The sequence below is a fragment of the Sciurus vulgaris genome (assembly GCF_902686455.1).
Source record: "Sciurus vulgaris genome assembly, chromosome: 9".
In the NCBI taxonomy this organism is placed as follows: domain Eukaryota; kingdom Metazoa; phylum Chordata; class Mammalia; order Rodentia; family Sciuridae; genus Sciurus; species Sciurus vulgaris.
In genome coordinates this window covers 111,644,051-111,670,520 of record NC_136469.1, presented here as the reverse complement: position 1 = coordinate 111,670,520, position 26,470 = coordinate 111,644,051, and the positions used below count along the sequence as shown (strand labels likewise).

The window sequence follows — 26,470 nt, the reverse complement described above, 5'->3', positions numbered from 1 at the left end:
CAAAAGCTCACGTGAGACAATACAGGAAGGTTCAAAGGAGAAATGATTGGGTTGTAAGAGTCTTAACCCAATCAGTGAATTAATCCCTGATGGAATTAATTAAGTAGTAGGGTGTGACTGGGGGAGGCGGGAATTGGAGCGTGGCAATGGGGTATATATTTTGTATCTAGAGAGTGGAGTCTCTCTCTCTGCTTCCTGATGATGCAAACTGCTTCCCTCTGCCAGGCTCTTCTGCCATGATGTTCAGCCTCACATCGAGCCCTGCGGAATGGAGCCGGCCTTGTATGGACTGGGACCTCTGAAACCATAAGCCCTCAAATAAACCCTTCCTCCTTTACAGTTGTGCTGGTCGGGTCATTTAGTCACAGCAGTGAAAAAGCTGACTAAAACATGCTGTCATGACCTGCTTAAGATTTGGTTAGGGAGCTGGGGTTATGACTCAGTGGTAGAGCACTCGCCTAGTGCATGTGAGGCTCTGGGTTCAATCCTCAGCACCACATAAAAATAAATAAAAATAAGAGTGTCCGTCTATAACTAAAAATATTTTAAAAAAAAGATTTGGTTGGTAGTTAGAACCTTTTTGGGTTTTTTTGTATATGCTTTAGTAATTGAAACATAATATACTATATACATTAACTTTTTTTCCCCATGGTTTTTACTGAAAAGTAATTGCCAAGAAATATACCAAAAATTACATGTAAAGTTTTTTGCTTTTATTTCTGTTTGGCCTTTTTTAGTGCTTAGTTTGTTGACATTTAATTCCTTCATATAAGCCTTGAAAGAAAGTAAGAGTGGATCGATAGAACTTCTGATGAAGATATGAATGCATACTTTGAGGCACACATCCTATTTCTCACTAGAGTGCTAGGTATAGTATTTAAAAAATAGAAATGAAAGCAATAGCTGCACTAAAATGAAACAGCAACAGCAAAAACCCCGTGCTATATCCAAGAAATTGAACAGAAGCATCTGGGCTCTGGGTCTGTAAGCAGGCAGTAGTAGCTAGGAGTTTGGTTTGTTAAGGATGATGAATCTACAAGTGCTGCATGAATAGCCAGGTATCAGAGTCACACTCAGTATTTGAACTTAGCCACCCATCCCTGTACCAGGAGTCTGTTCCATATAAAAAGATACAGGTCTAGAGAGGCAGGAAGAAGACTATTAACTGAAACCTGCTATTTCTGGCTTGGAGACTGAATTGAAGGTAAGACACCACTCAGTTCTGGGGATTGAACCCAGGGTCTTCCAACATGCTAGTCAAGTGCTCTAGCACTGAGCTACCTTCCTCCCCACTGCTGGCCCAGGGGGTAAAAATTTCAAACAGGCGAATATGACCTGATTCTAGAGAGAGGAATCAGATTGAGTTCTGAGCATGACAGCATGGAGAGTGAACAGGTATATTTTAATTCTGGATGAAATCAAAATAATGGCCTGAAGTGCTTTAAAATAAGTTTAATATCCTCAGGATAAATGGAGGACTCATTCATTAAAAAGAATGAGAAGTTTTGATTCACCAACTGGTTGAAATAAAACCAGAAAAAAATAAATATGAATAGACAGTCTGTAAGTATTAGGAATGAAAATATAGTTACTGAAATAAAAAATTAGTGGATTAAATGGTTATTGTCAATAGGAGAATTAGTAAATTGAAATTTATTTTAAAAAGTTTTTATTATACATGACAGTACAATGCATTTTGACACATACATAAGTAGAGTATAACTTCTCATTCTTCTGGTTGAAATTCACTTTGAAGGTGCAAGGGAAAACAAAACTTTTCAGAAAAATAAGAGCACTTAGGGAGACATGAAACTCTAGCTTATATTTAATAGGCATTTCAAAGAAAAAATAGAAATGGTAGAGATGTAATATACAAGGAGATAATGGATGAAAATTTTTGTGAATTTGGGATAACAGGAATGCTTAATCAAAAATATGTGTAGATATCTATATATCTATTTATCCATATGTGTGTGTGTTGAACCCAGGGGCTCTTTACCCTTGAGCAACATCCCCAGCCTTTTTATTTTTCATTATTATTTTTATTTGTTTGTTTGTTTATAAACAACATCTCACTAAGTTGCTTAGGATCTCACTAAGTTGCTAAGACTGGCCTCAAACTTGTGATCCTCCTGCCTTAGCTTCCCAAGTCACTGAGATTACAGGTATGCACCACCATGCCTGGCCAAAAGTATGTTTTAAATATTTAGCAGGGTAAGTAAAAAGAAATGCACACTAGACACCTCGTAGAAAAATCACAACTTAAAAACCCAAACAAGAAACAAAACAAAAGCTGCCAAAGAGAAGAGTCCAGAGTGCTGTGTGTACAGTTGTTACTCTCCCTTGCCCCCCAGTTGTTGCTCTTTTTTTTTTCTTTAGTACCAGGGATTGAACTCAGGGACACTAGATCACTGAGCCACATCCCAGCCCTATTTTGTATTAAGAGACAGGGTCTCACTGAGTTGCTTATCACCTCGCTTTTGCTGAGGCTGGCTTTGAAGTGGATATCCTCCTGCCTCAGCCTCCCAAGCCACTGGAATTACAAGCATGCGCCACCATGCCAGGCAGTTATTGTTCTTTTGAAGTAGACTTTTTATGGGCAATAGTATGCAGCAAATAAAAGAGGGGAAGGATTGGAGTGTTATCTAGAAAGAGAAGAAAAATGAATGCTACCATAGAATTTTATAATTATTTTAATTTAATAATTATTATATTTTAATTATAATTATTTTTATAATGATCTAAATAATCATTCTTGGGTGAAGGCAGAAATCAACATGCTATCACACATGTAAAGATGAATGTCACTGATCAACCCACCCACATTAGAAAACTATTCAAGTATGTATATAAGAGGTGGAATAAACCCAGGGGGAAGAAAGAAGGGATGAAATATAAGAGAGACAACAAAGAATAAGAAATGGATAAAATGTGTTGATTAGATTAAGTATTGATAATAGAAAATGTAAAAAAAAAGTTCTTTTACTCTGAAATACCAAAATTTTAATCAAGAGTAATAAGATGAAAGAAGTGTTCAGTGATTTAAAGTTTTTTTTCTTTTCCACAGGAAGATAGAGATGCTAAATAATGTTATAATTGCTTAGAAAATATGTTCAATTAAATAGTAGGTATATAATCTTATAAATTCCAAACCAGCAATTGTAGGGATAGGGTGGGAAGAAGGTACTGAAAAATTTGATCAATCTAATAAATGGCAAAGGGTGAAATAAAAAATAAAAACAAAGAAGAAAGGATGGTAAAATAAAAATAGTAAGATAGTAGAAGTACCACAATCAAGCAGTCAGACTTAGGTGTTCCATATTTAAATGCATTCATGTCCCTGTAACCAAAATACCCAACTAGAGCAACTTAGAGGAGGAAAAGTTTATTTGGGGCTCATGGTTTCAGAGGTTTCAGCCCATGTTGGTGGTTACCGATGTTCTGAACCTGAGACCAGGAGAAAGGAGGAAAGCTGCTCATCTCTCAGGATGCAGACAGTGAGCAGCCAGGGGGACAATATATGATCCCCAGGGATATATACTCCCAGAGACCTACTTCCTTCAACCATATCCTATCTATAGTTAACCATCCAGCATAGTAGTCATTTCAAATTATTAATATGCTGATTAGATTATTAATTAATCATTATAATTCAATTATTTCACCTCTGAATATTCTTGCATTAACACAGGAGCTCTTGGAGGACACCTCATATCCAAACCATAAGTTATTTTTTTTATAAAAGCAAATGAAGCATGTAACTTTACTGACAGTAGGCACATGTTTCATGTGTATTTTAACTTACATTGTCCCAAAATGTGAGGTAAAGACAGTTAACATTCAATCATAATATGTAGATTACAAAAATAAAAACATCATTCATTGATGGGAGGAAACCTACTCCTGAATATAGAACCTATTCTAAACAATAGAACACACAAATGGGCACAAGAATCATAGAAAATTTAATCCACAAAATCATCAGTAACCATATTATCTTTATTTTTACAGACTGCATTTTGATTCATTGTACACAAATGAGGTTCACCTTTTCATTTCTATAGTTGTACACAATGTAGATGCACACCATTCATGTAATCATATATAGGGTAATTCTGTCTCAGTCTACTATCTTTCTTCCCCCACCCTCTCCAGCCCATTTTTCTCTACACCATCCAGAGTTCCTCCATTCTTTGGTCCCTCTCACCCCCAATATCCCCGTTATGTATCATCATCTACTTATCAGAGAAGACATTCAGCCTTTGGTTATTTGGACTTGGCTTATTTCACTTAGCATGATATTCTCCAACTGCATCCATTTACCAGCAAATGCCATGAATTTTATTTTTTATGGCTGAGTAATATTCCATTGTGTGTATATACCACAGTTTCTTTATCCATTGCATGTTTTCAGAGACTTCCCTTATATTCTGGATCCCCTGCTATCTCATCTGCTCAAGGACTTTGTTCATGTGATTATCCTCTTATTGTATTACATACACCAACATTTCTCCTTGTATACTCTTACCATTCCCACCTTTACATCAAGTACAATCAGGCTTTTCTTGATTGGTTTTTCCTCTCCTCCTCCTGCTGAAAGTCCAGATACTTTTATTTCCATTCACACTCTTCCAAGGGAACTCCTCATATTAAGGGGTTCCAGTGATGTTCATGTTTCTATTAACATTATTCAATTCTATCCTTTTTTTTCCATGAGAAAAATAAACAAATACCTACTCATAAATCTATTTATTTATTTATTTATTTAGTACTGGGGAACAAACCCAGGGCCTCGCACATTCTAGGTAGGTGGCTACCACTGACCTAAATCCTTAACTATTTTTTATTTTTTTATTTTTGAGACAGGCTTGGTAAGTTGCCCAGGCTGGACTCCAACTTAAAATCCTGCTTCAGTCTCCCACATACCTAGTATTATAGTCATGCACCACTATGCCAGCTTAAATATTTTAAACATAAATATAGGAGAGTGGTTAAGAGCATGGACTAATCAAAGTGCCTTGGTTTTCAATCCTGACTGTGTCTTGTGTTTAAAGTACTAACTGTTTGACTTTGGGGGAAGTTATGACTTCTCGGTGCTTCCATTTCTTCACAAGACTTACCTCTTGTTTTATGACACGTCAGTGATTTTCTGCTGGTTAATTGAAATACACATAAAGCATATCTAAATGCTGAGTAAATGTTATCTGTGATTAAACTCTGAAACTTTTTAAAATTGTTGAATGAGGATATAATTTTAGCCATTTTATTTTACTTTTAAGTACTGGGAATCAGACCCAGGGCCTTGGACATGCTAGGCAAGTGCTTTACTATTGATCTATATTCCCAGTCCTGAGAAAATCTTTAAGTAAAATATTTTATACAAGTACACTATCAGAAAATAAAATCAGTATCTTACAATTTACCACTCAATCTAACAACTTTTCCTTTTTTTTTTTTTTTTTTTTTTTTTTTTGGTACCGAGATTGAACCCAGGGACACTTAACCTGAGCCACATCTCCGGCCCTGTTTTATATCTTATTTAGAGACAGGGTCTAGCTGAGTTGATTAGGGCCTTGCTAAGTTGCTGAGGCTGGCTTTGAACTCATGATCCTTCTGCCTTAATCTCCTGGGCTGCCGAGATTAGAGGCGTGCGCCATTGATCACATTCTTCTCACATCTCTATTTGCCCTCTGTATTTCTTTCATTTTCCTGATTTTTGTGTTTCAGTCCCTTGATGTTAAAAAAAAAAAGGAAGGGAATATAGCTTTGCACATTTGTGTACATGTCAAACTGTTTAGTTTTGTGTGTTTTTTTACTTGGTTGTGATAATTTATTGTATGTAATTTTTTGATTTATTTTTTCATTAAATTTTGTGAAGATTTATCCTAAATATTGGTGTATGTGTCTGGTTTATTGATTTTCATGGAGATGGTTATAACATGCGCTGTTCAGTTCCATTGTGTGAATTAAATGAGATGGTACATGCAAAGTGCTTAGATAGTGTTTGGCGTTTGGCATGCAGTAAGGGCCTGAAGAAAGATAAGCATAATTATGTTTATTATTTTTCATTGCTATATAATGTGGTATATGAATATAACATGATTTACATATTCTCTTATTTAAAAGCATTTGGACATTTCTAGTTTGTCACAGAACAGAGTACTGCTCTGAACATTCACATACCTCTTTTGTGCCCTTGTGCAAGGGTTTCTTGAAGCCAGATATACTGACCTAGGAGAACTACTATGTTATAATTAAGGCTTATGTCAAACCATATTAGATAATACTAACTTTTTTAACCAAGGTAACGTGCCTGTAAATCTACCAGCAGTGTATGGGTTTCTCTTGCCTCCTTCTTTTGCCAACATTAGGTAGTGTCATTGTGTTCCTTAGGTTTTCATTGCTTTGTGACTAGAATAGCTCACCAGAACAACTTAGAGGAGGAAAAAATTATTTTGGGCTCATGGTTTCAGAGGTTCAGTTCATCCATTGTTCTGGGTCCAAGCTGAGGCAGAACATCAAGAAGAAAGGGTTTGGTGGAGGAAAACTGTCAGCTCATGGCAACCAGGAAGCAGAGAGAGATAGGGAGGATCCTAGAGGACAGGTTGTAATCCCGAAGGACACATCCCCAGACAGGTACTTTTTTTAACCATGCCCCATCTGCGTAGTTACCACCCAGTACAGTAGTCCTTTCAAATTACTAATTCATCAGATGGATTATTCTTTTGGTTAGATTATATCTCTTAATCTAATTATTTCACCTCTTGTATTAACGGGAGCTTTTGGTGGGAACATCTCATCTCATGTTTTTACTTTTCCTCATCTGTGATTGTAAAATGTCATTCTGTGGTTTCATGGATTCTGTTAATAATGAAGCACTCAGCTTCAGCTTTCATAAATTTACTATTTATTTGTATTTCCTTTTTTATGCAATTTTATTCTCATTTTTTCCCCTAACATGCTGTCTTTTTCTTTGTGATCTGGATAAGTTCTTTAAATACTCTTTATTCTAATTCTTTGTCATTTTTATTTGTTGGAAATATCTTCTCCCAGTTTGAGATTTTTCTTTCTTTTTTCTTATTTTTCATGGAATTCTTTGATGAATAGATTTATGAATTTTAAGTTAGCAGTACATATTCATTTTTGGATAATCTTCCTTTACTCTAAAAATATTTTATTACCATGTAGCTGTAAATGCACTAATATTTAAGTAATTAATTTACCTGGAATTTCCTTTTGTTTATGGTGGGATTCCAATTTCTTTTTATTTCAATTTTTTGTGTGAATGATGGAAGATTAAACAGTTGTCTCAATAACACTTTATAGTCATCCTTTCTACATTGAATAGTGTCTCTAGAACTATTTTAAGTGGAAAGACTGTGCATCCTGGTTTTGTTTCTTATTTTATAGGAATGCATCTGAACTTTTACCATGAATACAGTGTTATAGGTTTATTTTTCCCTTGAAAGAAATTCCTTTTGTCCTAATTTTCTAGAAGGGTTTGACATTTGTATGATATTGAATTTTATTAAATGCTTTTTCTTTAGCTTGTGAAATGATTTTATAGTTTTTCTAATTTAATCTGTGAATGAGGGAAATAAATTTTTAAATCTTTGCTCTTACATTCTTAGAATAAATTCAACACAGTCTAAGATATTGTCTTTTTGTGTTTGCTGGATTGTTTGGGCTCATATTAATTATGTTTATAGGTTTGTGAGTGAAAGCCTTTAATGTAAACTTGTTTAATAAACTTTACAGCAGAAAATATTGGTGCAGAACTGAAAGCCCCACTTAAGCAAGAACCTCTTCAAGTAAGAGGTAAATATATTTTCTATATTTTCACTTTATTGATAATTTGAATTAAATACATAATATTAGCTTATATGGAGCTTTTTATAGTTATATTATTCTAAAGGTAATGGTTCTATTTTGCTTTTATTTAAGTAGATTGACCACAAGAATTTATTCTATTTTTAAGCTAATTTTCTACTGAAGTTTATTTTGCATATTGTGTCACAAATATTTTTAAAAAATAAGAAAAATCATGGATTGCTTTATCATTTTAGAAAAGTAGTGTGATTAAAGAATGCTTAAGAGGCCAACACCTTCAATTACATCATTTTCAAATCCTGGTAGAGTTTGGCCATTCTTGTCTGTCTTTTCTAGGAATAATTGAGTTCTGAGGAATTTCTGTTTGCAGCTCTGTTATATGAAACAGACTGTTGGTTCCCATCTCCAAAGCAGCTATTTTGTGGAGGTATCTCTTTGTGATTAGGAACACTGTGGCTTTGGTGTCAGACAAAACTGGGTTCAGTTTGTAACTCTTGAGCTTATTAGTTATTTGACTTTGGGCAGTTTATTTGACTTATCTGAGCCTTTGTTTTCCCTCTGATAAGATGGTGATAAAAAATGAGACCTCTTGCTGGGCATGTAGATCAGTGGTAAAATGTGCCTGGGTTTAATTTCCAATATCAGAAAAATAAATAAAATAAAAATGAGACCTCTTTTTTAGAGTAACTTGGAAGATGGTTATACATAGCAAATGGTTACAATTAAGAATAATTGGGCTGGGGAGATAGCTCAGTTGGTAGAGTGCTTGCCTCGCAAGTACAAGGCCCTGGGTTCAATCCCCAGCACTGCAAAGAAAAAAAAAAAAGAATAATCATTGTCAGGATAGCAGTATCCCAATGGGATGATGTGTCCCTTTCCCGCTTCATAGTCACACGTCCTCCATGGTGGTATGGTATCAAGATTCTTGTATGTGAATTATATCACAATAAAGTTATTATTTAAATTTTTTTTTAAATAAAGATTCTTATTAGCAGTAATTTGGGCCATTATAACCAATGGGAATTTCTAGCTGTTTTGAAGAAATTCTAAAAACTTATTTTTTTTTTTTTTTAAACAAAGGAACTAATCTTTTTAAATTGAGACGTAATTTGAGTTTTAGGGTTATTAGAACAAGGCAGCTTAGATACCTGAAACTTAGGCAAAAAAGAAGTCTAAACTTCCATAGAGGCTTTCTTCAGGTAAGGTTTTGGTTTTTTTTTGTTGAACTTTATTTTAAAAATATTCTCATTAAATACTATTTGTACATTTAATTTTAGTAGTTAATGTATTATCACTGAAGCGATAGATAATTTTAGGTTTAGTTTTGTTCTTTTAATTTGGAAGTAGAACAGAAAACTAGGAATCACTAGGTAAGAGCATAGAATATGCAGTGAATGGGTGATAATTTGAAGTGGAACTCATGAGGGGTTTTTGTTGTATTATTTTTGTTCTTTAGATTTTTGCTTAAGTTTTTTATCTTTGCCATATGTCTAAAAGTCTTGCTTTCTAAGAACTTACTAACTTAGAAGAATGTAGTTTTTAACTCACTGACTATACGTAATTAATTGCCAGGTTGGTGTCTTGTTGTCAGTCTCTGGCCATTTTTTACTTTTTATGGCACTTTTAATACTTGACAATAGGAAATTTACCATAAGTTTTGATTGATAAAATTGTTCCTTAGTTTACTTCAGTTTCACAGTTTATAGTATGTGAAATAGTCCGGTGGTTTTAAACTTTTTTGACTGCAAGTCACAAGAATTACTACTTAATAACCTAGAAGACAGATTTTTATACATAACTGAATCAAACTTCACAAAAGTACTTAATTATACTAAATATTCTTAGATTACTTACTGTTTTGACTTCATTTTTATTTTTTTGAAGACTTTGAGAAGCACTTTCTCTTTAAGTTTTTTTTTTTATAAGTTGTAGATTAACAGAATACCTTTATTTTTTTTTAATTTATTTTTATGTGGTGCTGAGGATGGAACCCAGTGCCTCACACATTCTAGGCAGTGCTCTACCACTGAGCCACAATCCCAACCCTCTATTTTTACTTTATAAAATGCTGGTTTTGCCCCACAGTTTGAAAAGCACTGAACTAGCCTGTAATTTTTTCAATTGAAACTTCATTTTCAGTTAGACCCTAAATAATTTAAATTGTTTTAATGTTTAAGACAGTTTCAGTTGTATGGATTCAAGCTATCCATTAGACAAAAGGTGGGCATTTGAACATAAATTGCAGATGAATTATGGAGATAAAAGCTATATGGCTATAGATGCAATTCTATCCTATTCTGTACTTGGATAAAAAATTTTTTTTTTCCTGATGCCATTTGGTGTATCAGGAAAAAAATAACTTCCTATGAAATTCATTAGTGAAGCCACATGTATTCTTCAAATATGACTTTCATTGTGCATACTTACATATTTTTTCTGTGTTTGTGATTTAGTCAAAGCAGTCCTTAAGAAAAGGGAATATGGATCAAAATATACTCAGAATAATTTCATCACTGGAGTCAGAGCAATGAATGAGTTCTGCCTTAAGCCCAGGTATAATAATTTTTTTAAAGTGTAATATTGTGCCCTATCTAAACAATATAGCCGTGTATTTCTTAGAATGTGTTACCTGCTGCTATCCATATGTGGAAAATTTCCCTTTGGTTCCTTCCTAAATTGAAGAAATATTTTTGTTTCAAAAATGTTAAAATTATTAGTACCAGGCATGGTGGCACACACCTGTAGTCCCAGAGACTTGGAAAGCAAGAGGCAGGAGGATTTCAAGTTCAAAGCCAGCGTCAGCAACTTAGTGAGGAGGCCCTAAGCAACTTAGTGAGACCCTTTCTCAAAATAAAAAATAAAAAGGGCTGGGATGTGGCTCAGTGATTAGGCACCACTGGGCTTATTCCCTAGTACCAGAAAACAAAAACAAATTAAAATTATTAATTTACTAAACTGAATTCTGCCCTAGCATAAATAATTTCAGTCATTCTCAGCTTCTTAAATTCACAAAGGCAAGTTCTTCAGGACCTCTGTATCACCAAAGAATCTTAGGAGTTATTTTGTTATGGTTATTAAAATTGTATTTGTCACAGATTTCAAAATTTCTCCCTCCTTTGTGGACCAATTGGAGAAAAAGGATCCCTTGTCCCTTATAATCACATTCCCTGTGGTATAGTATCAAGAAATAAGTATTCCTATAATATATTTTATAACTCTCATAACCATTAAAATAACTGATTATAACATTGATGTAAAACTATATTGTTTCACATAGAATACTTCATTTGGTTCTCACAAAAATTTTGTGGATGTTGTGAATCAGGTATTGCTATCACCACATTCTAGACTAAATTTATTTATATTTGCAAAATTTATACTAGTAAGTACTAGTAGAGAGTGAATTAGAATGCATATCTTTTGGATGTCTGGCCCAAACATTTTTACTAACGTGTTGTGGCTGTTCATTTGTTTTAAATCTAGATTTAATTTCTAGAATTTAATGACATTCCCTAGTCACCAATTTTTATTTGTAGGTCTTTCCATAGCTATTACACAATTTCCTTAGGAAGACCAATGATTAAATATAAAATAATTATTTAACAGTGACTTGATGAACATATAAACCTTTCAGAGTTTCAGAGAAAGTAAAATAATTAAATATCTTGATACCTTTGAATGGATATTACTATATAGTATTTAGATACAGACATATATGACTTGTAAATTTTTTATTAAAATTCTTAAATAGAAGGATGATACTCTAATCCATATACTTTTTACTTTTGACTTTTTTTCATACATTAAAAGTTAGCAGTGGTGTGCCCATAAAAGAAAAAATACAAGTATCTATAAGGGAAATGAATTTCTACATATTATGCTCTGATGTCTATATTAATCATCAAGAATAATTCTTTTTCTTCACTGTCTGAAGGCCATTTTTTTTCAATGGGAATTCCACCTTTAGACCCGTCTTTAAAAGCTATATAGTATGTTCTTTTAAGACGAGGAGAAATATAGTTGCTTTTATCTGCCCTTAGTATTCCTTTTTTCCCTCCCTTTATTTATTTATTTAAATTAGAACTTCATGATTATACATAATAATTGGGTTCATCCAGACAAACTCATGCATGCATGGAAATCAATTTCAGTTCATGCTTCACCTCCCACCCCACACCCTGTTTTCCCTCCTGCCCTCCCTGCTTCTCCTTCCTCTACTAGACTTCCTTTCACTTGTCTATTAGTTTGTATTTGATTGATTCTTTATGTAATCTTATTCTTTCCTCCCCCTTTATTTTACTCATTTCCACATGTGAGAGAAAACATAGTAATCCTTTTAATTTATAAACTATATGCACTTTAAATAAATTCAACATGTTTCTTTCTCCAGTGATCTAGAACAGCTCCGGAAAATCAGACGACGAAGTCCCCATGAAGATACTGAGTCCTTTACTGTTTACTTGAGATCAGATGTGGAGGCAAAGTAAGATCGTATGTCTTTTAGAATAAAAATGCAAGCCACATTTGGGATTAATAAAAACACATTTCAGATGGATTCAGAATTTTTTAAATGACATATTTTAAAATATAATTTTATATTTGCAAAATTTGTACTAGTATATACTAGTTATGTAAATATATGACAGAATTTATGAGAAAATTTGCTGTTGAGTTTAGTTATGCTTATTGTTTAGATTTAATTTAGAAAAGTTTCTTTAGTGTGTATTTTTCCAAAAAGACTTTTTGTATTGTTGTAAGATTCTCATATAGTTATAGTTTATTTAGATTTGAATATAATTACATAAAGTCATTAAAATAGTTCATCAGTGTTGACCATGTGTCTGTGTACAGATCTTTGGAAGTTTGGGGAAGCCCTGAAGCTCTTGCCAGAGAGAAGAAACTGCGTAAGGAAGCAGAAATTGAATATAGAGAAAGTAAGTATATTCAACTTAAAGCTAAGTTAATTAAAAAGTAATTTGTTGGTAAGAATGTGTTTGTAATAACTATGCGTGTTTGGTTTTGTTGGTTCTGGAAAACACCAGCTTTCATTTTGGGGTTTTTTTTTTTTTTTTTAAATGAAAATTTTTTATTAATTAAATGCAAAACCATTTATTTTCTTGAAATCCAATTCTATCTTCTTTTTTGAATATATTTTCTTTTTTTTTTTTTTTTTTTTGGGTTTTAATTTATAAAAAAAAGGATCTATTTTTTGTTTTTTCCTTGATAGCTTTTTAAAGATGATGAGAGGAAGAGAAGCCACTGTTTGTGATTTTTATAAGTTAAATGTCAATTAAAACTTACCTGATTTAAAAATTATACTCATTATATAAATGAGAGAATAGAAGATGCCTGCTTTCTTACAGAAGGGTTTATTAATTCAACTACCATTAATTAATTCATTTAGCAGATATTTATGAATCTCCCACTACAAGAAGCTGTTCTTGGTGCTTGAGATATAGATGTAGATAGACTCTCAGGTTATTTAACAAAATAGGAGGTTAGTGTCAGAGTAACCTTAGAGTTTAGATTTAGGATAAAGTATGTTTTAAGAGAATTGATTGATTTATGCAAATATGTATTAATTACAAAAGTGACATAATTATGATGAAAAACAATACAGAAACAAAAAGAACAAAGTATCTCCTTTCATTTTCTATAATACTCTTTTATTTTCCTTCTTAGAGGTAATTATTGTTTACAGTTTGATGTATATCCTTTCAGAATATTTCCATTGCATTTTAAAATTTCTATATATGCTTGTGCATTTAAAAATTTATACATTTGCTTGTGCATTTTATTCTTTATGGACATCAGTGTAATAACTTTTTCCATGTTTATATTTGAAATCTGTATTATTCTCTTTAAAACACTTAGTGGTATTCATGTTCTGCAGGGTTTTTTTTAACTTTATAAAGAATGCATTGGTGACTGGGTTTGGTGGTGCATGTATGTAATCACAGCGACTTGGGAGCCTGAGGCAGGGAGATTACAAATTCAAAGTCAACCTCAACAAATTAGCAGGACACGAAGCAACTTAGTGAGACCCTGTCTTAAAATTTAAAAAAAAAAAGGGTTGGAGGATGCTGGTAACGTGTCTCAGTGGTTAAGCACCCCTAGGTTCAATCCTTGGTACTAACAAAAACAAAACAAAACAAAAAAACCGGTGGTGAATCATTAAATGTCATTTGACTTTTCCCTTATTTTTTGGTTGTTGTTTTTTATGGTGCTGGGAATTGAACCCAGGGTCTCACACATGCTAGGCAAAGTGTGCTGCCACTTGAGCTACATCCCTAACCCATCTGTCTCCCCTTCAACTTTCTTACACGTGAGACTGTTGTGAAAATTTATGTAGGACTATTTGTGATAAATTTTTAGGGTCAAATGGCATGGAAATTTTAAAATTTGATTGATCCTGAAGAATTATTCTTCAGTTTACATTTACACTGACAGAGTATGAGTGTGCCCTGCTACATACTAACAGTGTTTTAACTTTTTGTGTATTCCATTCATAGTAGATGGCACTTTTTTAATTTTGAATTTCTCTGATTACTATTGAGATTGATTATCTTCTAAAATGTTCATTGGTTTTTCCTAATTCTTCTGTTTGTATCTTCTGTTCACTTATCTATTAGATTGTGTCTTTTAAAAATCTTTTTAATGAGCTTTTGAGGCTTTTAACACAATTATAAATGTTCTAAATATGAAGCATTCTGACGTCAAATTTTTTTTTTGCCTTCTTTTTAGTGGGGAAATTTCAAATATATTCAGCACTCTATCACTGAGCTATATATACAAAGGAAAGTATAGTGACCCTCCAAATATTAATAACCTAGCTTTACAGTTTTCAATTCATGGCCAACTTGGTTTCTCCCTTATTAACCCTCATCTTGCTGGATTACTTTGAAGCTAGTCCCAGAAACTATCATTTCATCTGTAAATATTTCAGTGTATAACTCTAAAGGTTAGGTGGTTTTAGTCACTTTGTGTGATGGCAATGGTTAAACTGTTTTAGAAAGGTTACCCACTGACTGTCGTAACCTGTCAGTCTTAATAATCCTTAATTGGCTCTTGGTTGAAGTTCCAAGATGTTCTCATATATAGCTTTAATTCTGATAAAGAAAGTGAATGACCTTCTCCAGCTGATTTCTTTTCTTGACAAAATTGAAAACATTTTTGTATCTTTTTAGCCAGTTCAGTTGGGAGGAATAAAGGATATGTGAGATACTTCTGGCCTGCAATATGTAATATTTATTTATTTACATATTGAATAAATATAGATTTCCTTGCAAAATCCAAATCCTTTAAGTCGTTGGTTTGGCATTTTGAGAAGTATTAGAGGAGTAAATCCTGCCATCTAAGGGTTTTTCTTCTCAGAAGAAGAAAACAGTTGTTGACTGTCTTTATCCATAGATATGCCAAAGAGTGCTGCACCTAACGTGCACAGACATAAAATACTTAATTTCAGTGGAAGAAAAACATATTGGGATCAGGTAGCCCCAGAAAATTTGATATACTTTTCAGTTATTTGAATTTTTTAAAAATATTTTTTTAGTTGTAGATGGACACAATGCCTTTATTTTTTTTTTTTATGTGGATCAAACCCAGTGCCTCACATGTGCTAGGCAAGCGCTCGATCACTGAGCTACAACCCAACCTCTATTAGGAAATTTTTTTAATAGGTAATACTGATACTGGTGGGGTGTCTAGTTGGGGTCCAAGTTTTTTGCATCCTGGACAAAGAATTGAGCAAGTCTGCAGATGTATTAGAGCATAGATTTTGTGAAAGTGAAAGTAACATTCCATAGAGTGAGCAGAGTAGGCCCAGCCAGAGATACTGGCTCAAGACCCCAATTTCTGGGCAAGTCTTATCTTATATCCTGAGCTTTGCCTCTATCTCCTCTCCATGTAGATCTGGTTGAAGCATTTGTCCCATTTGTTGCCTTTGGTTACTTTTTTTCATCTAATTAGAATTTAGAACCTCTTGTAGGAATTGCCTTGGACAAGCCCTCACTGGCAGGGAGTTGTCATGGTAATGGGATATATCTTAAACAGGATCATGATGACTCATTTGGTCTTGTACTCCAGCCAGCATTTTTCTTGTACTCCATCTCCATCATCTTGACATCCCTAAACTCCTACCTCAATACTGGACTAATATGGGATATGATCAAATGTTGTTTGACATTGGTAGCAACATAAATAATCATTTAAAGAACAAGGCAAATAAATGATTTTGAATGGGTTTTCTTGTCTCCTGATAAGTTGACAGATGTTATAGATGCTGCTTAGTCTTTGTTATTATCTTTGTTATTTAAGGAGTCAGTACTGTCAGTGCAACCAAAGAATTATCTTTATGAATAGTCTGATGGCACTATAGGCATTAATATTTTAAAAAATGTTAAAATATCAATTTTGTAAAGCTGAAGTAGAATGTGCTAAGGTGTGTATAGCTGATGTTCATAAAAATCTGTGTGGAGGAAGAAAAGCCTTAGTTGGACGAATTTACATTTATCAGTGGAAGTGTTTGTTATCAGTTGGTACTTTGCAAAAAATACCTTAATCTTTCTGTTGTTACTAGGTCAGCAGTATCATCCTGAATTTCATTCATTCTTGTGATCTTAGCTGTTGTCACTGTTCTGTGAAATTTTCATCACAAATAGAAGCTCATTATCCTGATTTACCCCTACCCTTGGCAAGTCAGTGGTTTGTCAGATTAACTTCAAGTTTTTGAGCTTGGGATTAAATATTCAAGATTAAAATTTTTCTAAATAAGAAAGCCCACCCAAAAGAAAAAAAAGAAAACCCCCCCCATCTACCACTATTACCAGTCACTGAATAGCTTTGAAAATTAGCTTTGTTACAGACTTGATGTTTCTTAGTGCATTCATTTTAAAATTACAAGGTAAAACAGTGCTTAAATATGAAACTTCTTTGGTAGTAAAATCATTTCACAACAGACTCGTTTGAATTATAAATAACGTTAACCTGCTTTATAGACTTCTATACTGTTCAAAGCTAAATAAAAGAAATGTGTAACGGTTAAAATTTCCAAGTCCAGCCTATAGTTCCAGAAATGTTTTTTAGTTCTTATTTGTTGCAAGTGCAAAGGAGATTTCCATATTTCTGAATCCATTGAATTGTGCATTTGAAGAGCTTCCACCTACTCTTTAATTGGAAGTGATTGAACTGCTGGATAATGACATGCTAAAATGCAAATATCAAAGAATTTAATAAAATTCTATAAGTGCTTTCAAAGCAGTGAATATGCTCATTTAAAACCAAATACTGTAAAAAGGGCTTCTGTTATGATTGGAACACATAGGGCAACTCTGTTCTTTATGCAAAATTTACATCAAGAGATTTTAGAAGCATAATATTTTGGTAGGTGAGCAGCTGGTGATGGTTGATTTAAAAATTTTTAATGCTTATGGATTGATATCAGTATTTTTTCATGAAATAAGTAAAATCTCATATCATCAGCACATGAACATTTGTGACCAATTTGGGTGATAAGGAACTGATAAACAGTACCAACTTTTTTTTTTTTTTTTCCTTTGGTGCTGCAGATCAAGCTCAGGGCTCTGTGCTTTATGCATGCTGAGCATGTGCTTTACTACTGAGCTATATATCTAGCTCTACATACACTAACTTTTTTTTCTGCGGTGCTGGGGATTGAACCCAGGGCCTTGTGTTTATGAGGCAAGAACTCTGCCAACTAAGCTATATCCCTAGCCTTACATTAATTTTTTGAATCCAGGTTAAGCAAAATGTTATCTCACTTCCATCCCATCTCATTAGTAGACTTTGTATTACAGAAAAAATTGTATTCCTATATTTTTATTATTTTTAAATTTTTGTCAAAAAATTAGTGGAAATTTATTTTCTCTTTTTCTATAAGTGTCTTTATAATATCCTTTACATTGCCTCTTGACCTCCAGAACACAAATATTTGCTATCTACCACTTTATAGAAAAAAAGATTACCAACCTCATTTAAATAGAATTCTAATGAAGAATTCTAGCCCACCTTGTTTTTGTGCTTTCAAAGGAGTAACTTGATAAGAGGATAAAGTTGGAAGGTCCAAAGAATATTTAGGAGGATTCTACGTTCTTTTACATTTCTGCATAGGACTGAGGCTTCAAAAATGTCATTTTTTTCCCCCAGATGACTTGGTGAAATTTCTACGTGGAAATTATGAAATAATTATGATTAGTAACACCAGAAGAAAAGGGAACATTTTTAGCAATTAGAGAAATGCAAATTAAAACTACACTGAGATTCTATCTCACTCCAGTCAGAATGGCAATTATCAAGAATTCAAGTAACAATAAATGTTGGCGAGGATGTGGGGGAAAGGTTCACTCATACTTTGCTGGTGGTACTGCAGATTGGTACAACTACTCTGGAAAGCAGTTTAGAGATTCATCAGAAAACTTGCAATAGAACTACCATTTGACCCAGCTCTCCCACTCCTTGGTTTATACCCAAAGGACTTAAGACCAGCATACAACAGTGATGTAACCACATCAGTGTTTATAGCAGGTCCATTCACAATAGTTAAACTATGGAACCAACCTAGGTGACCTTCAGTGAATGAATGGATAAAGAAAATGTATATATACACAATGGAATATTATTCAGCCATAAAAAAGAATGACTTTATGACTTTTGCTGAGAAATGGATGTAATTGGAAACTATAGTGCTAAGTTAAATAAGCCAGTTCAAAAAAACCAAAGACCAAATGTTTTCTCTGATATGTGGGTGCTAATATACAATAAGGGTTGGAAGGAGAATAGAAGTTTATTGGATTAGACAAAGGGGAATGAAGGGAAGGAAGCGGGGTGAGAGTGAATCAGACAAAACTTTCTTATGTCCATATATGAGTACACAACCAGTGAAACTCGACACCATGTAGAACTGCAAGAATGGTAGCCTAATTAGAATATACTTTATATGTGTATAATATGTCAAAATACATTCTATTGTCATGTATATCTATAATTATTTTTATGTGGTGCTAAGGATTGAACCCAGTGCCTCATACGTGCTAGGCAAGGCGCTCTACCACTGAGCTACAGCCCCAACCCTGTCATGTATAGCTAAAAAGAACAAATTAAAATAAAATGAAATAAAAAGAAAAGGGGAAAGTTTCTTGAGAATGTGGGAGTTTATTATCAAGAAGGGGAACAATCCATGTGGAAGGAGATCAAGGAGAAAGAAAGAGAGATGACATGCAAGGAAAAACAAAGTAGGCAAATAAAGTATCAGTGTTTGGATTGTCCCATTGTTGGCCAGTGGCAGCACCTCAAGCTGACCTGTGAAGTCCTTTGTCTTGTACTGTGGCATCCTTACTTTCAGTTACAATATATTTCAGGCTCATCTTTGAAAATTCCTGTCCCAGATTAGGAATCACCCATACCTGAAAGGAGTCACTTCCACCTTTATAGGAGAATAAAATTGAAGTTTATTTAATTAGAAGAGAATAAACTGGGTTTTTTTTCCTTTCACTTTTATTTTGTATACTAAAAATGTTGTTTCCTAATTTATTAACATAATTGTTAATTATATTTTATTTATTCTATACACATACACACACACACACAAAGAGAATAACATAGTTTCAAAATAGTAGTAATATTTCAGGATGATTTCAGATTTTTGCATTTCTGTCTCTAGTATATATCCCACTAAGGAATGTGCAGTCAGTTTTTTTTTTTTTACTTTTTTTTTAATTGTAAACAAATGGGATACATGTTGTTTCTCTGTTTGTACATGGCGTAAAGGGATACCATTTGTGTAATCTTAAATTTACATATAGTAATGTTGTTTGATTCATTCTGTTATTTTTTCCCTTCCCCCCTCCCCTCCCACCCCTCTTTTCCCTCTATACAGTCCTTCCTTTCTCCATTCTTGTCCCCCTCCCTAACCCTAACTCTAACCCTAACACTAACCCTTCTCTCCCCCCATTATGTGTCATCATCCACTTATTAGCGATATCATTCATCCTTTGGCTTTTTGAGATTGGCTTATCTCACTTAGCATGATATTCTCCAATATCATCCATTTACCTGCAAATGCCATAATTTTATCATTCTTTATGGCTGAGTAACATTCCATTGTGTGTATATTACACACAATGGAATGTTACTCAGCCATATATATATATCACAGTTTCTTTATCCATTCATCAATTGAAGGACATCTAGGTTGGTTCCACAGTCTGGCTATTGTGAATTGAGCAGCTATGAACATTGATGTGGCTGTATCTCTGTAGTATGCTGATTTTAAGTCCTTTGGGTATAGGCCAAGGAGTGGGATAGCTGGGCTAAATGGTGGTTCCATTCCAGGTTTTCTAAGGAATCTCCACACTGCTTTCCAGAGTGGCTACACTAATTTGCGGCCCCACCAGCAATGTATGAGTGTACCTTTCTCCCCACATCCTCGCCAACACCTGTTGTTGCTTGTATTCTTGATAATCGCCATTCTAATTGGGGTGAAATGGAATCTTAGGGTGGTTTTGATTTGCATTTCTCTTATTACTAGAGATGTTGAACATTTTTCCATGTTTGTTGATTGCTTGTAGATCTTCTGTGAAGTGTCTATTCATTTCCTTAGCCCATTTGTCAATTGGATTATTTGTATTCTTGGTGTAGAGTTTTTTGAGTTCTTTATAGATTCTGGAGATTAGTGCTCTATCTGAAGTATGATTGGCAAAGATTTTCTCCCACTCTGTAGGTTTCTTCGCATTGCTGATAGTTTCCTTTGCTGAGAGAAAGCTTTTTAGTTTGAATCTATCCCAGTTATTGATGCTTGCTTTTATTTCTTGTGCTATGGGAGTCCTGTTAAGGAAGTCTGGTCCTAAGCCAACATGTTGAAGATCGGGACCTACTTTTTCTTCTCTAATCTGCAGGGTCTCTGGTCTGATTCCGAGGTCCTTAATCCATTTTGAGTTTAGTTTCGTGCATGGTGAGAGATATGGGTTTACTTTCATTCTGTTGCATATGGATTTCCAATTCTCCTAGCACCATTTGTTGAAGAGGCTATCTTTTCTCCATTGCATATTTTTGGCACCTTTGTCTAGTATGAGAAAATTGTATTTATTTGGGTTTGTGTCTGTGTCCTCTATTCTGTACCATTGATCTACCTTTCTATTTTGGTACCAATACCATGCCGTTTTTGTTACTATTGCTTTGTAGTAGAGTTGAAGATCTGGTTTCACTCTTCCTGCTAAGGATTGCTTTAGCTATTCTGGGTTTCTTATTCTTCCAGATGAATTTCATAATTGCTTGCTCTATTTCCGTAAGGTACGTCATTGGGATTTTAATTGGAATTGCATTGAATTTGTATAGCACTTTAGGTAGTATGGCCATTTTGACAATATTAATTCTTCCTATCCAAGAACATGGAAGATCTTTCCATCTTCTAAGGTGTTCTTTAATTTCTTTCTTTAGTGTTCTGTAGTTCTCATTGTAGAGGTCTTTCACCTCTTTTGTGAGATTGATTCCCAAGTATTTTATTTTTTTCGATACTATTGTGAATGGGGTAGTTTTCCTAATTTCTAGGAATGTGCAGTCAGTTTTAAAGTCACTTGAAATTTCCCTCTACATGATATCAATTAGATACAAAATTATGCTCATTTATTTTATTTTGCTTTTGGTTTTCAGAGGGTATTTTATTTTTATTTTATAATTGTGTAAAACATTTACATGGTTTTAGAGTCAGATCTACAGAGCAAAATATTACGAGAAATCAAGCTTTATTCCTGTCCTATTCACTTTACTTTCCCCCTCTTACATATGTTACCACTTTTAAAATGTTAATTTATCAATTATTATTTTGACCTTTTAAACAATAAAATATACATATTACACACACACTCAGATGAAGCATATTATAAATACTTTCTGCTCCTGCTTTTTTTACTTGGCAGTGTGTCCCAGGGTATAGAGATCTTTTTGTTTCTTTGTTTATTTGGTGTTCTGAGATTAAACTCTAGACCTTGTACATAGTAGGCAGGTGCTCCACCATTGAGCTGCATCCTTAGCCCATGTTTAAAGTTGTTTTTTTTTTGTTGTTGTTGTTGTTTTAATACTGGGGATTGAACCCAGAGATGTTCCACCAAGCTACAGACCCAGACTTTTATTAAATTTTGAGACAGGGTCTCACTAAGTTGCTAAGGTGGCCTTAAACTTGGAGTCCTCCTGTTTCAGCCTCCCAGGTTTCTGGCATTATAGGCATACATCACCATGTCTGGTTTTGAGATCTTTTAAATGCTGTATTTTGGGGGGAGTATTATAATTAATTCAGTTACTTCTCCATAGGTCCTTTCTAGTCTTTCACTATTAAAATACTGATACCGTAAATAGCCTTGTATTTATATTAAAGTATATAAAGTACAAAATTTTGAGTAATCAGTAATAGAAATCTTTTTTATTGAATTGTTAAATATTAAGGTAAAAATGAAGAATTTGTTTTTATCTTGGGCTTAAGTAATTCATATTTTTTAGGTAATATTCAGGAAAATTTTATAAAAATGTCTTTATATTGTTGCAATTCCAGAGTCCACCACTGCCTTTTTTTATTAGGTAAAAACCATAAAATTTGCCATCTTAACCATTTTTTAGTGTGCAGTTAGAAGTATTGAATATATTCACATTCTCATGAAATACCACCAGAGCTTTTTTTTTAATCTGAAACCCTGTACCTGTTAAATAACTACTACTCCTTTTCCCCTCCTCCACGTCCCCAACAACCATTATTCTACTTCTGTTTCTATGAATTTAACTAATTTAGATACATCACATAGTGGAGTAGTATCTATTCATACACTGTTGGACATTTGGGTTTCTTCTCCTCTTGGCAGTTGTAACTAATGTGCTGTTATGAACATGGTTGTGCTTATAGCTCATCAAGGCCCTGCGCGATATTCTTTTATATGTATTCCCAGAGGTGGGATTGCTGAATTATATGGAAATTTGATTGATTGATTGATTGATTGATTGGTACGGGGGATTGAACCCAGGGGTGCTTTAGTGCTGAGCTACATCCCCAGCCATTTCATTTTTTATTTTATATTTTATTTTTAAATTTTTATTTATTTATTTTAGTTTTGAGGTAGGTTGTTTTTAAGTTGCTTAGGACCTCACTGAATTGCTGAGGCTGGCCTCAAAACTTGTGATCTGGACTGTCTCAGCCTCTCAAGTCATGGGATTACAGGTGTGTGTCACTGTTCTTAAGTTGTTGAGAAACATTCATATTGTTTTCCAGAGCAGTATATTTCTCTGATATTTAGTGATGTTGAATATCTTTTCATCTTTTTGTTGGCCATTTGTATGTCATCCTTGGAGAATTGTCTGCTGAAGTCCATTTTTCAATTTTTAATCAGGTTGCAAATTCAGATTTCTTATAATAACTTGATATTTCCAGCAGCTAGTAGAGCATATTTAACATAGTCTTAAGGAGACTAGTTTGTGTTACTCTAAACTGGTAAGAATATGTATGACTGAAATTTATTTTCTTAATTCCTACAGGGCTGTTTAGAAACCAAAAGATATTAAGAGAATATAGAGATTTCTTAGGAAACACCAAGGTAAGGATATTTTTCCAATGATAATGTAGGTGTGTATTGCATAGTAAAATCCTTATATCAGTCCACTATGAAGTTTTAGCATGTCTGTAATAATCTAAGATTTTCTTGAGCACATTGTAATTTCATGAATAACTGTTTATTTCTGACTTATTTTCTTGAAATTTAAAAATGAATTAAATTTGGAGGTAAGTTTCCTAAGCATGTAGATGTAGAAAAAAAGAGACTTTGTTTTCTCAGATATTAGCAAGATTTATATCCCCACTGTCCCACCCCTCCCCTTACTCCTGCATAATCCAAAATTCCTTCTTTCTTCCCTACCCACCCCGCACTATGGGTCAGTATCTGCTTATCAGAGAAAACATTCAGCCTTTCGTGTTTTGAGATTGGCTTATGTCACTTAGCATGATATTCTTAGTTCCATCTATTTACCTGCAGATGCCATAATTTCATTCTTCTTTAAGATTGCTCACTCTTCACTTTTAAGCTATTGACCATGCTGAAAAAACAGATATATGGATGATCTGACTTAGTGGTTCAGTTTACGAATTTTTATTTTTATGATGGTGTGGTAGCATACCTATGTGACCATTCTGTTTTTCTCTTCCAGTCTTTCATTACATTTTTCAGCAAATTATATGAGATATGCAGGACTTCATTTTAAAAAGTAGGCCTTGTGTGAGATGATTTTGCTCAACTGTGGGCTAACACATTAAGGTAGTCTAGACTAAGCTATGATGTTGTGAGATAGGTATGTCAAATGCATTTTCAACTTATTTTATACTTGCAGTGGGTTTTTCAGGACTTAACCCCATTATAAATCAAAGAATATCTGAAAATTAATAAAAATATATCATTTTTTTAAAAACTGGGTATTAATTCAGGGGGATTCTACCCTGAACTATACCTGCAGACCTTTATATTTTACGAAAGGGTCTTGCCAAATTGCTGAGGCTGACCTTGAACTTGCAATTCTCCTGATTCTGCCTCCTGGGTTGCTGAGGTTTGTGCCATCACACCCAGCAAAGTACCTTTTTCATCACCAAATTTTCTGACTTACATACACCTGTGTCAAAATACCAAGCTTTCCTTCTTACTAGAGGGAAATAATATTGGGACAAATATAGGAAGTTTGTCTTTCTTATCCCACTTCTTCCCGTCTCCTAAACTCAATCTGATTTGGCTTTCATCCCTCACTCCACTGAAATGGCTCTTTTCAAAGTTACTAACCCCTCCAAGATGCAAAGCAGTCTGTGCCCAGAGCTGACTTTCCATTTAAACTTAACTAAAGGAGATCGCCTGTCAAGAAGTTAATGCCAGATTTGGAGAAAAGGCTGCATATGCAAATTGTCTTCTCTCTCTGTGGCATTTGAGACACTGCTTCCTTTTTTCAAAGTTCACAATTTGGCAGTGATGACAGTTCTAGTTAAATCTTATTTGATTTGTTGTTCTTTTCTAGTCGTTATATTTAAGACCTCTTTAATTTCTGTTTCCCCTTTGAACCCTGTCTTTCTGGCACCCCAGTGCTTCAATGAGGGTGTGGACTTTCTTCAGTAGTAGAGCCTTTGTGTGCCTATGAACCAACATTGTCATTCCTGTGCTACAAAGGCTGTTGCCACTGCCTCTCTGTTAAGGAATTAATCATTTAAGTCAGAGATACCTGCCTCTTGGGAAGTGACTTCCAGCCTTATACCTGTTTCATATGAACTATCATCCTCACCAAATTTTTTTTAAGTAGCTTTTGACTTCTGTGTCACCAGATCTTTTGAAGATTTAATACATTTCAGCATTTTGAATATGCCAGGCTTTGAATAGAATTTCTTTCCTTTACACCCCCTATACCTTTCAATGTGGTAGGTGGATAAAACTAGTATAACATTTCTCTCAGTGGTTCCCCTGTTCCTATTAGGAATGTTCACTCATACTGAAGGTCGTTGCTTTCCTTCTCTAAAACATATAAGGTTAGTTCTGTTCTCTAGAATTAAATACCTCTTTATGTTTTTAATTTATGCTTCAGAAATTAATCTTTTTCTTAAAAAGAAATCTTTTCAAAAAAGACAATTTTTTGTCTCAGAGTAATTCTGAGAGTGAGATTTATGAAGTCACAATGTGCTGCCAAAAACATTTTCTTACCAGAACAATAGATAACCCTCTGATAATCTAATTTTATATTTTCCATTTAATACATTTTCCCCTTTTTATTTATTTATTTGTTTGTTTTTACCAAGGATTGAACCCAGGGATGTGTAACCACTGAGCCACCTCCCCAGCCCTTTTTTAATATTTTATTTAGAGATGGGGTCTCTCTAACTTGCCTCAGCCTCCCAAGCCTCTTGGCTTGCAGTTGTGTGCCACCACCCCCAGCTTATTTTCCCTTGATATGTTCTACTGTCTTGTGTTTTCACTTTGTATGCTTATTCTGAGTTTCTTGAGTTAGTCCTTCAGAACACTGGAAGTACCTTTATCTCCAACTTAAATATTTATCTCCACATGAGTAGATTGTATCACTTGAAATGAACCAGTCATGTGTTGAGTAATTTGTGCTGTTTTTCCTGTTAGTCCTCTCTGAACTCTGTCCCACTTGTCTCAATACAAAGGAAACTAAAATTGGGAAATTTTTCAAATATAAACAAGAACAGAAAAAGTAGATATCAGATATTCAATAATTATCAGCATTTAGTGATCTTGATCTTTAAAAGGGGACAGTTCTCCAACTGCTCTTTTGGTAGTGGGGATGATCCCAGGGGTACCTTATCACTGAGCGACATTCCTTGTTCTCTTTCTTTCTTTCTTTGAGACAGCATCTTGCTACGTTGCCAAAGCTGGCCTTGAACTTAAAATACTCCTGCCAAAGCCTTCTGAGTCACTGGGATTACAGGCGTGTGCCACACCCAGCCCAACCGCTTTTATCATGGAATTTATAGGTAGCTTTTACAGGGTGCTTCTCAAGAGTGTTGTGAATCCTGGTTCCCTATGATCTCTTTTTCAGATTTTGATTCTCCTTGTAACTCTTTCTGATCTCATTTCTACCAACATTTCCCCCTTTTCTACAA

The 26,470-nt window shown here is 34.0% G+C and overlaps 1 protein-coding gene across 1 annotated transcript in view; it reads left to right on the top strand.

Moving 5' to 3' along the window:
- SLC30A9 (solute carrier family 30 member 9) overlaps positions 1-26,470 on the top strand; it is a 79,864-nt gene that overhangs the window by 11,882 nt on the left and 41,512 nt on the right. The window contains exons 3-7 of the mRNA XM_079152857.1: positions 7,759-7,818; positions 10,284-10,383; positions 12,221-12,313; positions 12,682-12,764; positions 23,362-23,420. Coding sequence (XP_079008983.1) covers positions 7,759-7,818; positions 10,284-10,383; positions 12,221-12,313; positions 12,682-12,764; positions 23,362-23,420 — 395 coding nt within the window. The remainder of the gene's footprint in view (positions 1-7,758; positions 7,819-10,283; positions 10,384-12,220; positions 12,314-12,681; positions 12,765-23,361; positions 23,421-26,470) is intronic.